The 12,907-nt window shown below is 39.1% G+C and overlaps 1 protein-coding gene across 1 annotated transcript in view; it reads right to left on the bottom strand.

Moving 5' to 3' along the window:
- The window catches only part of ERCC6L2 (ERCC excision repair 6 like 2), a 59,181-nt gene extending 46,874 nt beyond the window's left edge, over positions 1-12,307 (bottom strand). The window contains exons 1-6 of the mRNA XM_067315507.1: positions 12,164-12,307; positions 8,034-8,458; positions 6,025-6,144; positions 4,416-4,609; positions 1,852-2,013; positions 679-886 (exon numbers count right to left, since the gene is read on the bottom strand). Coding sequence (XP_067171608.1) covers positions 679-886; positions 1,852-2,013; positions 4,416-4,609; positions 6,025-6,144; positions 8,034-8,458; positions 12,164-12,182 — 1,128 coding nt within the window. The 5' untranslated portion in view covers positions 12,183-12,307. The remainder of the gene's footprint in view (positions 1-678; positions 887-1,851; positions 2,014-4,415; positions 4,610-6,024; positions 6,145-8,033; positions 8,459-12,163) is intronic.
- Between the last annotated feature and the right edge of the window lie 600 nt (positions 12,308-12,907).

Genomic DNA, 12,907 nt, shown 5'->3' with positions numbered 1-12,907 from the left:
ATGACATTATTATACACTAAGAATGAAGAACAAATACCAAATTTTGAAAACAAAAACAGCTGCAAACAAATTTATCTATCTACTTAGAAGGAAAGCACAAATATATATATATACACATAATAAGCATTCTTAGCTATAGTCATAAAGAATATATATATTTTTTAACATGTTTACAACAGCATCAGATGAATAGGATTACAGACCTATAACAGCCAGCTTTAGGTATTGGTTTTCTGAGTTTTTTTAAATGACTGAAAATGAAGGAGTTAAAAATATATATATGTTTAAAGCAAATTGTTCTGTGTACAAAATACCAGGTCTTGAATTCAGAAGTCCTGCACAGAATTTCAAGAGATTTACATACATTGCAGTGGATTTGCACAGGTACTTACAAAAGTGCACATAAAATAGATGTGTAAATCACTAGTCAGAAGTCTAGCTGAGCATTTTCATGCCTGATTAACTCCATTTCAACATGAAATCATAGTAATTATGTGAACAAAGCACACTACTGCGTGTGCATTTTTTTCAAGGCTCTGGATTCTTCTTAAGTTCATAAGCCCAAAAGAAAGCCATAAACTACTAGAGGCATGATGAAAGAGAAAAAAAACACAACAAAAACAAAAAAGAATAGATATATTCATTAATGTTGTATTTGAAATGGGCAGATGCTCTTACTCTGTCTTCCTTTTTTGGCAACTGATCACTGATAAGAGCTTTCGTACGTCTGAGGAACCAGCCAGACATTTTTCTTGCTAGCTTCAGCATGGCCTTGCGACCTGTTGCTAGCTCTCTTTTAGTTGCAGTGTGCCTCTGGCCATGCTCCACTGGATCAGAAAATTTCTTCTTGAAATGCACTCTAGTTCCCAGAAGTCCTGGTACAGCCCTATTAAAAAAAAAAGGGGGGGGGGGGAAGGAATACTAGCATTTTCTTTACTTCAAGGCAGGCTATCCTTTTCTCCTAAGGAAAAGTGACACCATCTCCAAAAAAACTAAACAACAGCAGACCAACATAAGTCACAAGTATAGATAACCTCCAAAGAACAGGACTGCTGTTATTCAGGAGCCTAAATACAAAGCTGAGCAGTCATGTTTGCAATGGTTTATTTTTATTGTTTTTATTAAAATCAGGTTATATAGGTATTGTAACTTAAATAAAATCTTAAGAAACCCAACAGGAAGAAGAATTCAGAGATCCTTGGCAGCATGGTAGCTTGGAACAATCTATTATAACCACCACCATAGTTTTAATGAACTAGATGCAGTACTAAGCTTAGCGTTGAAGAATTTCTTTCTTGACATTTACATTCAAGATACGTTTGCTTTTTTTCTCTCCTTTGTAAAGCATACCCAGTAAGACTATTGTGTTTGGATTTACATCTAGGTTTATTTCCAACTCCCTCTCTCCTTTAAAACTTTCCCAGGACAAGAATTGGTGCTTTGTAAATATGTGCATTTTGAAAAAACAGCAAAATATTATTACTGCTTTCAACTTCCAAGTAAATCAGAATGACTTGCATGCATGGGATGGGGCACAGGCAGTTTTTCAATGCTATAAAATGACTCTCACTCTGCTGTGTGGGGGAGAGAAAAACAGGAAGGAAAAAGTACTGCTTCCCAAATTCCACAAAGAAGCAAGATGATGAAGAGAACTCCAAATTTATTAAATACCTGCAAAATACATACTGCAGATGGATCTATTAGGATCTTACGTCAATACACATATGGGGGGAAAAAAAATACTGATATTCTCACAAGGACCTTGAGGGTTTTTGACACAGGCCTAGCCCAACTCCACCACATGGCAAAGATATATGGGTGTTTAACCATATAAAAAGATATTTTATTTACCAGTCCATGACACACCAAAGTTCCTTCATATTGTTTTGAAGAATTGTTCCAGTAAGACCTATGCGAACACTGCACTTTAATGCCTTCATGGTTTGAGTTATTTGAGCCTTTGGATTCTTGATTCTGTGTGCTTCATCCACTATGACAGCAGACCACTCTACGCTGCAGATCAAAAAGAAATACCATCTTAACTGAAATACCATCTTATCCAATCACCCCACAAAACCAAGTCACATAAGTAATGATAATTATTATAATTAAATATATATTTATGTTTGTTTTTCCTATTTTACACTACATTATATTACCCAGTTTCATTATATTCTATTCACCTAGTAAATTAAGTGGTCATAGTTAAGCCTAATGGCTAAACTACATAGTCAAATAGATGGAATTACTGTTGACTGTATCAAATCTTTCTTTCTGTGAAAGAAAGCAGCTTTCCATCTCCGGAGTTATCAACCCAACACCTCTTAGCAGCACTCATTCCACTTATAAGTTAATAGTTTTCTGAAGGTAAATTACTGAAACATGGTAAGGGCAGATGACCTTCATTTTCCCCAACAAAACCCATCCAGCATAAATAAAAATAGACAGAAATCTTTTCTATCAGCATGGTATCAACATGAAAGCACTTTGATGTTACTTTGAGAAGCAAAATGCAGAAACAGGCATGTTTAAAATGAAACATCTTTCCTGAGCAAGTCCTATGTATTTTAGGTGACTATTTCGAAGACTGAATTTGTAGCACTTTTGAGCTTCTGTGTTCTTCCTTTCCCTTTACACAAGTTCTCACGTATCCACTCTAAAGCTTGGCTAATGCAAGAATAGGAAATCAGCTGTAAAGAGATTCATAGCTAACCTGTTATAAAAGCTTGCAAGCCAACTGAAGTGTCTGAACATAAGATCATGTCACAGAATCACAGAACGGTTGAGGTTGGAAGGGACCTCTAGAGATCATCTAGTCGAGCCCCCCTGCTCAAGCAGGGTCACCTAGAGCATGTTGCCCGGGATTGTGTCCAGACAGCTTCTGAGTCTCTCCAAAGAAGGAGACTCCACAACCTTTCTGGGCAACCTGTTCCAGTGCTTAGTCACCCTCACAAGATATCAACGATGTTGGCCAGAATTTGCACAGCATTAAAATCATTAATTCTTATTTAAGACCAATGTTTGAGACCAATCCACCATCCTAGCTAAGCAAGAGATATAGCTTCTCTCAGTGCCAAGAGAAGACCACAGGCCCATCTGGTCACATGCTCCACAGGAGCCCGTTCAGCCAACCTGCATGCTGAAGCAACATACTGACAAGTGTAGTCACCCCGCAGATCTGCTGTGTCAATACAGGCAGTGCAGCACATGCACCTGTTCCCTGACCACTATTTGGTGCTCAAGCTTAGAGAGTCCCTCAGAAAGACAAGAGCATGAAAGGTGCTGCTAACTTAACACCCTTAGCTGTCTTCTACTTCACTTTTTTCCCCAGAACTAAGCACAGACAGGAGATCTGACTGTTTTGGTGAGGGCCATCCAGAACACCAGGATGTTCTCTAGTCCTTTCCCATCACCTAACACGAGAAGGTCTGCAGGGTCACTGAGAATGTTGGCAGCTAAGGGCAGGCTGCTACTATTAACAGAGCTATTCACACAATTTCCACTCTACTTCCAGGATGAAATAAGTGAAGAGGACCACTGGGATCAGGTGAGAGGCTAAGTACTTCTGAACATCACCAAAGGCAAGGCAAAACACCTGGTTTAAGAATACTAACAGGAATGGGACAAATAAAGCAGGATTTCTAATACAACCTGCTGTCGGAAAGACCCTGATTCTCCTAAGACCATCAGATATTTAAAACTACATATACATTTTCATATATACATACACAACATATACATACACGCATGTTCCCCCGCCCCCCTTACATCTCAAAGTTCTTAGGAGTCAGGAATTTCATCAAGCTTGTGGAACGTCATGTGAAGCATAAATAAGGACCAAACATCTTGTCAACATTTGCTAAAAATTTCCAGCAACTTTTTTCTTACACTATACTAAAAGATAGAAATACCTTCTGAGTATCTTTTAGCTACCACGACTTTTCAGGTAGGCGATTCCTGCAGCTTTTAAGAACATTTCATGAATGGGGTAACAGCAAAGACTAGCTATGTGAAAATATTTAACTTTGTTGCAGTCAACCAGCAGACTCAATAGACTTCCCAACCTTATATGCCATGCTGCAAAAGAATGAGTAGAAAGTTCTTATGGAAACATGAACTCTAGGCACTTAAATACTTTCATGGTCACTCAGGAAGGGGGGGGGGGGGGGGGGAAGACTAATTTACTTGTAATTATAGCTTTCTGAAAACTATTTGAATACTTTTCCTAAGCACCCACCTACAAAGATAGTATATGGTAAATCCACTACACATAGGTTCTCTTCTTCCACACAGCAAGTCTTTGGATTTAGCACTAAGCACTTTATACAGGAAGCATATAAGTATTTGTAAGGAACAATTTAATATTAAACAGACAGTTAAAATTATGGTTGCACAAAATATATTAAAATTGTTACCTGTTAAAATCATCTAAATATAGGCGAAGTATCTCATACGTTGTAAGGGCAACTTCACATTTCCCTTGCTTGATGCGACTCAAATCATCATCCTTTTTATTGCCATGCAAGACTGCAACCTTGAAGTAGCCCCATGTGTCTAACTCATCCTTCCAGTTGTACAGCACAGAAAGAGGGGCCACTATAAGGAAAGTCTGAAAACAAATAGCTGTTACAGTACTACTAGAAAATCTAAAACATAGCACTTTCTCAATAAGGAAAGTTAGAATCTTGAGTTTTATTTTACTGCTATGTAGTTTGAATTTTGTTTAATTCTGTCACATCTGTATTTAATATTTATCTACTGTTACATGCATAGAATAAAAAATACCTAAGAAGTCAACAAAATAAATTAAGAAATATTCAGCTTATTCACAGTGTGTAAATACTAGAGGAAAAAAAACACACACACTAAAATACTACAAAAATACCAAAGCAATAGTGTTACTTATTCAAATTATACTCTAATAGCATTTACATAAATTATTAAATTTATTTCCACAGACAAAGCATAAGAAACTGCAATAAAGCACACAAGACACTATCACTTTGCTTTGATATAACATCTGTATCCATATATCATAAAACATTTTACAGATGGGGAAAACAGAAGCATGAAGAGGTTAAACAGCTTGCTCCAATTCACAAAGCTAGTAAATACATGACTTTAGAATAGAAAGTATCCAAACACACTTAAAGGTTTAAGATAGCCTGTAGAACTCTTTAATCGTAGAATCATAAAAGCATTCAGGTGGGAAGGGATCTCATGAAGAATCTAGTCTAATTTCCTGGGCAAAGCAGGGGCAACACTGAATTCAGACCAGGTCATTTAGGGCTTTGCCCAGTCGGTCTTCAAAACCTTCAAGGATGGGGGGCAGTCCACCACCTCTTTAGGCGACCTGTTCCAATGCCTAATGGCCCTAATAGTGAAATTTTTCTTCTCTTATATGTGGTCAGAACCACTCCTCTTTGTTCACAGACAGGGCCACCCCTTCACCTCTTCTTCCCTGCCCATCTTTTTCGAAACTGTTCCTCATAGAATTATAGTCGTATGAACCATTCGGCCAGTCAAATATTCCAATTATTCCAATAAAACAAAAATAGCAATAGAATACAGAAAATTGAATGGGTCTTCTCATGGATAAAATTAAAGTGATCTTCAGATCTCTCTTCTTCACACAATTGTTACATAAATCTCTATATTCGTTCTTATAGATACACACATGCTTTTTGTATTTTAGAAACACGATCATGCAAAACTCTAGTTTACTACTCAGTGACACAGGCTTTTCAGAGTACTCTAGCCACAAATCTCATCCAGATATTTGCAAATGTCTTCTGTTAGAACAGACTGACGAAAGTAATAGATTGGACAGTAACAGCTAGAGGAAACACTGTGAAAATTTGAAAAACCAGAAGCTGCCCTAACACTGCTAAGAAGGCCATGAACCTCCGATCTACGCTAAACATTAAAAATGAATGTATGTAAACTCCCAAAACAAACAAATGACAACAAAAACTGTATCGCCTTTTACCAAAACTTTTAAATTTATATCAACAAAAGCTGTACCTTCTTGGGGCTACATTTCGATTCTTTTTTCACTGTCCTCAGTAAAAATTCTGGCATATTATTTTCAATATCTTCACGTGTTCCCTTCTTGTGCAGCACTGCAGCCAGAAACGAAATGACCTCAAGAAAGAAAACAATCCTCAGTAATCAGGTACAAAAATGTAAACAGAAAGTGAACATCTTTTATTGCAAGTAAACATTTAGGAAAAGATCCTGAATTAGACTTAGTAAAACTTTTTTCTTTCTTTTTTAACTGACTTCCATTTTTAAAATAGGAACCCCTCTCTTTGGAGAATCCTGCATTTGTGGTAAGTGTGCTTCTTGAGCAATTTCACACTTCAGTCATCTAAGAGGAAAAATTTTTAAAAATATGGATAAAGGAGCCAAGAAAAACTAGAGATGAAACATGCCTGGGAATTTTCCTGAAAAGGGATGGCACATGAATCTTGGATGAGAAAACAGAAGGAAGAGATACTTGCTAATGTTAGTCCAATACTACTTCTGCAAAAGGAAGAAAAGGTTTAAACTAAAGGTTAGATTCTTAAAAATGTGTAGTTTCATGTATGTTCCTTTCCTTCAAATTCCTGTTATCTACAAAACCAGTTCTTTCTGTTGTGTTTGGGCCTATTATTCAGTCATGTGCCTCAACTCAGTCACTGTCAGGTGATTTTTCTTCCCCTTTGATTATGGGACATTTATTACAAGACATTACAGTGAGGACAAGCAGCATGAGCTGGGCTATTCCAAGCTGCTGTCATGGCAATCCAAACCAGGCAGAAGGCACAGAGATATCTGGCCAGAATAGTCATATTTGTAAAACCCGCTTAGAATAAATGGCATCCATGGGGCTAAGCAGCAGCAAGAACCAGATGTGTTGTCAGACAGAGGTGCCCTTCTTTTGGAAATTCAACGGGCCCTATTTACTCAGGGCAGCCAGCTCTAGCCCCTTCCCTCAGCAGCTGCTATACAGCTGCTCATAGCAGGGCAGAGGTAAAGCTGTCAGCTGTTGCTTTCCCCCCCCCCCAAAAAAAAAAAAAAGAACTAAGAAAAGAGAGAGGCACCCAAAGCTTTCTCCCTCCAATGGTGGGGGGAAAAGGCCAGACAGGAGTGCAGAGCTGACAGAAAAATACCTGAGAAGAGTGGAGGTAAAAGAGCAGAAGAGAGGGAAACCCATCACATATGGGGCAGCTGGGTGAGAAACAGGTATGTGGAAGAAAGAAAAAAAAAAAAGGCATTTTTATACATGATGCTTCATATAAACTGAAGGTAGGAGGCTGTTGCAAGTTTGCACGTTGTTTGATTTTAGTATCTTTTTTAATCCTTTCAAGAATAAGAAGAAAATTCAACAAAACGTAAAATCCCATGTGTCTTCCAGATCCTCCCTTTATGGAAGAGTTATGCATCACAAATTTGTAACTAAAGCAAAGGCTGTAAAAGAGGTCAACTCTGCTGAGAAACCTTTGACTCTTCCAGATAAAGCAGGAAGCAACCTAAAGGCCTTTATAGGAAACTTTAATTCAGCAAAATCATGATTAAAAAAAAAAGTGTTTTTCTACTTGTCTCCATCTCAACTTTAGCTTGAGAAGAAAGAGCCAGACAGCCAAACCAAATTAACCAAAAATCCACTGAGAAATGGAAAGAACATTGCAATGCAAAAGACTTCAAGAAAAGTCCTTCTCTCAGAACTCATGCTTTAGTTTAAGACTGGAAAGTTTTGGCCAATTGACAAGCATACAACAAATTTTCCCTAAGACTGTAAATGAGTTAACTGCTAAATAATGAATTTTAATTAACATTTCATTTATACATACTAATATTTTCTAAACAAGTGAAATGAGCTCTTTTTCTTCACATGCACTGAACTACCTCCCCCATACTGTAAACTTTAAGAACACAAATACTGCATTTTATAAATATATAAATAAAATATTCTTCAAAAACATATTTTTCTTCTGCAAACTTGATATTATGATTAAATAACCATCAGATGAGAATTCCACAATGCATACCTGTATTGTTTTTCCAAGGCCCATATCATCTCCAAGAATACACCCCCTTTTAATTGCATAGTGTCCATACAGGAATTGGGCTCCTTCTCTTTGATAATCACGCAGATATCTGTTAATTGTATATGGGATACAATCCCCATTGTCAGATAATTTAAAAGCAATTGCAGGAGATGGAAGATTTTGGTCAGGAAAATTAGGCTTTTCCAGATCATCATCATCAAATATTAAGTTTTTCCAGGGATCTTTACTGGATTTGACTCTATGAAGATTAGTTATTAGTATTTTCCTTTCTTCAGACTCCAAGAATGATACAACAGCAAATGATTTCCCATTCTTGTCCTTTTCAATAGACTTTACTGTTCCTTCATAAAGTTTCCCATTTTCAAGACAAGGGGCAAGGCATTTATCTCCAATGTGCCATCTATCTATGAGAAAAACAAACAAATAAAAAGCATACTGAAAACCTGTCCAAATGGACAAAGTATTTCATTTTGTCACACTATTTAAAATATTTAATAAAAATTTATTTGACAAAATGCATACAACATAAGATACAAGATTTTATTGAAGGGAGCACTAGACCTATGATATTGGTTACAATTTAGAACCAAATCCTGAGCAACATATAAAATTACATTTTGTTAAAACAGTGCTATTTTACAAACATCTGAGTCTGTATTAAAGAATCTGCAGTAGAAAAACTCTGATACATTAAGTTACTCCATGAAGATTTCCCTTGAGCTCACACAAACAAACATGGATATGCTGATGCCTGCAGGTTTAGAGTCCAATTAACAAACCAGGTGACTTGATCAAAACAACCTTCTATATCATATGCACTTTTGATCTACTTGCATCTAGTACTGTGCCTTTAATAAATTATTTTACAAATGTAATTGCGCATGAAAACATCACCTTTCTCCTAAGGAAGTCTAGCACTGGTGAAAAAAAGCTGGCTTCTGGAACAACAGAGGTGTGATTTAAAAACATATAGTATCATACCATTTGCCTACATTATTCATGGAAGTGGCTAATCACTCAATAAATTCCTTACATAGCAGTCAAGTCTGGAACTGTAACATCTGTTCCTCTATATCTTCTGAGTACAGCCTTAATACAGCACAACAAATATTAACAACAGATTAATAAACAAACAGGTCATTTTCAGCTATCTTGTTTTTACACTTCACATACAAAGACAACTTTTTAAATAGTAAATGCTGCTAAGAGATGATGGAAAGAGGAGGATAAGAACAACAGCACAAAGCTTAGAGAACACATATCAAATTAACAAGGAAACATCCAATAAAGTATCCTTATTAGAAAATATAAGGCTTTTGCTCTTTATAGTAAAAAGAGAAAGACCTAGGAAATAACGGCTGCTTAGGAAGTTTTCCAACTTGAACTGAGGCAGTGTTCTCGTCTTTTTGAATATGTGGAAACCATTTTCAGCCTTCCTGTACTGAGCTTTCTCAAATCAAAGAAACTGATATGGATGATTCACCTCAGAGCTTTTATTGTTCTAATTTATTTGTTGGAATATCATTCTGCTACTTCTGTGAAAAAGCATTAACAGCAGCAGTGAGAGGCACCTGGGACAGGTTTTTATGGAAAGAAGCAAGAGAGAGAATTTTGCATCAGAACAAGGATTTGAACTTCACACCTATGACCAGTGGCAATACATCTTTCTGTGCATTTCACTGCGTACTGATTTAGTGCTGAGACAACAAAAGAAATAGAAATACAACTCAGTTATTTTTCAGAGAGGTAAGGAACAGAAAAGAGGAAGTCTTGAAGGCAAGAAACTCCACTTTCCCCTATTGTCATGCCTCAGTGCAAAAACCTCATTGAGAGGATATGTTCTTCTCACCATTTCCTGAGTCATTTCCCCCAGCTTCTGGAACTGAACCCTCAAAGAATTATTCTCTTCATTAATTAGATCAGTGATAATATTTTAAATTTTTAATATAATCAAATTATACACAATAAAAGAGAACATAAGAAAGTCCACCTACCCACTACTCTGTAATGACCAGAGGCCGTAAGTTGACATCCAGGTAACAGTAAATATAGCATAAGCGTATAGAAAAACTCTCTTCTAAAATTCTCCAGGCTTAAACTATTTTTAATTCTGTAGATTTCCTGAGCCAGTTATGGTTGTCTATTTAGTAATCCCCAGGAGAGCTCTCTTCCAAGTACCTGTTCCATTCCCCCTTCAACACATGCAGATTTCTTGCATTCAATTAGTCTTTTGACTAAGAGTTTCACAGGTCTGCGTTCTATTGCATGACAAACTTTTGCCTGCTATAAACTTGGATTCTACAAACTAAACCGAGGACTATTAATGAGATCATAACCCATCCATTTCTATATATGGGCTCCATATCATGCATGATTTTGTGGATCTTTTTCTGAACACCTCCACATCATCCTTGTTCAGGCTGAGAAGTCCCACCCCACAGCTTGATCCCTATAAGTAAGCTGCTCCATACCTTCAGCCATTCTTGCTGATCTTCATTAAAGCTTGCAATTCTAATGCATTTTTTTGAGGTGAAGGACGCAGAAGTACAGACAGTATAAATTGTATGCAGCCAATCTCTGAAATTTTAAGGCATTTCTACTGTCTCGCATGCATGCCCAAATACATGTGGAAAACCATGCACATAAACTTCTACCAATAGTGTCTAAATCTTTGTGCGATTGCTCAAAGTTAGGAAAGAACGCTGATAAAATGAAACCAGCTATATATAGCATGCTGTTAAACTTGCAAGACAAAATTTAAAATGAGAGAGAATTTCCATAACTACTTTCTTTTACAGTCATATCTAAAGTGACACGTAACAAAATAGTCTTAAAAAAAAAAAAAAGCCTCAAAGCCTCAAGTTAAAACTATGATTTAAGATTACAGTGCCTTTGTTTTTAACTAAGCATTTACTTGAGTTTTATGACCTTGCATATGATTTGTTAGAATTTGAGTTTGAGGTGCAAAGCACAGTGAATACTACTGGCCATAGTTTCAGCAATACCAGATTCCAAACTTAGTAAGAAAAAAGGCATAGAATGAGAAAAAGTGAAGGAATGGCAAAGCAATTGTAAAAAGGCCACCATTGCACCAATATCCCTGAAAGCAATGGTGTACAAGCCAAAGCAAGAATTGGTACTTTAACCATGCCAATTCACAAACTTTTTGTGAACCACAACAATTATTTACATAGAGTTCTAGCTTTACAAGTGAGGAAGTTTATCCTAGGATGACTTCCTAGAGTGGATATACCAACATGATTTAGTACACTTGCCATCAATGCTAAAAACCAATGTTTAAGATGCCTGGCTATATTTATCCTGCTACAACACTTGGAAAAAGTGCCATTATATATATTGACTGTTCTAAATCATGTTGATAGTGCTCTACTGCCAAGCTGCTAGTTCACTCCAACAACTGCTCCTATATAAAACAGGCAAAACAACTATGAATACTTTGTAACTACTGAGGTTTGACCACTTAGAGTGCAAAGTTTGTTTTCATCCCCAAATAAAAAATAGCCTATAAAAACAAAATTCAAGATGCTATACAGCAAAAAATTTTCTTTCTTACGTTATCAAGTTTAAATACAAAATTGTTAAACAAAAAACTCTAACAAAATTCAAAATGTTTTCTTCCCAAAAAACATTGAAGCAGAATGTTTTGAATTCACTTCAACATATGTTTCCACTTTTCCCCCCAAAAAACAAATTCAAAATGAACATTTCTTATAAGCAGGACTGATTTAAAAACAGTTTTCTCACTGAAAGCTCTTAAGACATACACACACCATTGTGCTTCTTAGACAGTTCAGCTTTTCTGCTAAGCAAGGCCTCAGAGCGCTTTGGCACTGAGATGTGCATGCCAGTTACTGTCAGACAACAAGCCCCCCGGCCCCCTGCGCCACAGCACGGGGCCACAGGCACTCTCTTCCCCAGGTGCAGCGTGAGGCAGCGCCTCGAAGCGCACGCACCCGCCGCCGACTACCAAGCGCCTGGTAACTAACTTCCGGCCCTGCTCTTACTCAACCATGATTTTGCCACCCCAGCATACGTTACAGGCAACCAACACCTGCCTCGCTCCGAAAGCACAAACGAAAGACGCTTACCTGGGGCATCATCGCACATTTTAGTTTACGGCCATGCGCGCGGCGGCAGAGCCTGCGCGTTAAGGCGCCCAGGGAGAGCGGGGTAACGGGAGGCGCCCGGCCGCGCCCGGCCGCTTCGGGGCCCGGCGCCAAGACGAGCCGCTGAGGGGCTCGGGCGCCTCCTCGCCCGCGCTCCCCCCGAGCACGGTGCCGCAGCAGCGCGCTGCGGGAGCCTCGCTAAGCGCACCGCAGCCGCCCCCCGCCCCCGGGGGGCATTTTACGGCGCTTCGTGACAGGAGAGCTGCCGCCGCTAACGACCAGGCGGCGCTGCTAACGGCCCGGCGGCGTCGGTAACGGCCGCGGCCCGCCGCCGCTCGGGCCGGGAGAGGAAGGGTGGGATTCGGCACGAGGCGCCGGTGACGGCAGGTGCGGGCCGCCGGGCCTCCCTGCGCCCCGCTCCGCCCCGCCCCCACTTCACCGGGCGTCGGAGGTTCGGCCTGCCAGTTTGGGGGGGGAGGGGGCGAGCGGGTATCGCGAGAGGAGCAGCCCCACGGGATTTTTTTCTTAAAGGAGCCGGCCGCGAAGCGAGAGGAGGCCTCGCGGGGAAGTCTCGCGAGGCTGGCGGCCGTTCTCGCGCGCGCCGCGGCCGTTGGGCCGTTAGGGCGAGAGCGGAGCCGTGGGCGGTGGTGAGGGCAGGCGCTCCGCGGCCCAGCGCTCTCGTGTTTACTAACGTTTCACAGCCAACAGGTAGAAGTGCTGCTGTGC

This window comes from Apteryx mantelli, chromosome Z (assembly GCF_036417845.1).
Source record: "Apteryx mantelli isolate bAptMan1 chromosome Z, bAptMan1.hap1, whole genome shotgun sequence".
Taxonomy (NCBI): domain Eukaryota; kingdom Metazoa; phylum Chordata; class Aves; order Apterygiformes; family Apterygidae; genus Apteryx; species Apteryx mantelli.
This window is presented reverse-complemented; position numbering and strand designations above follow the sequence as displayed.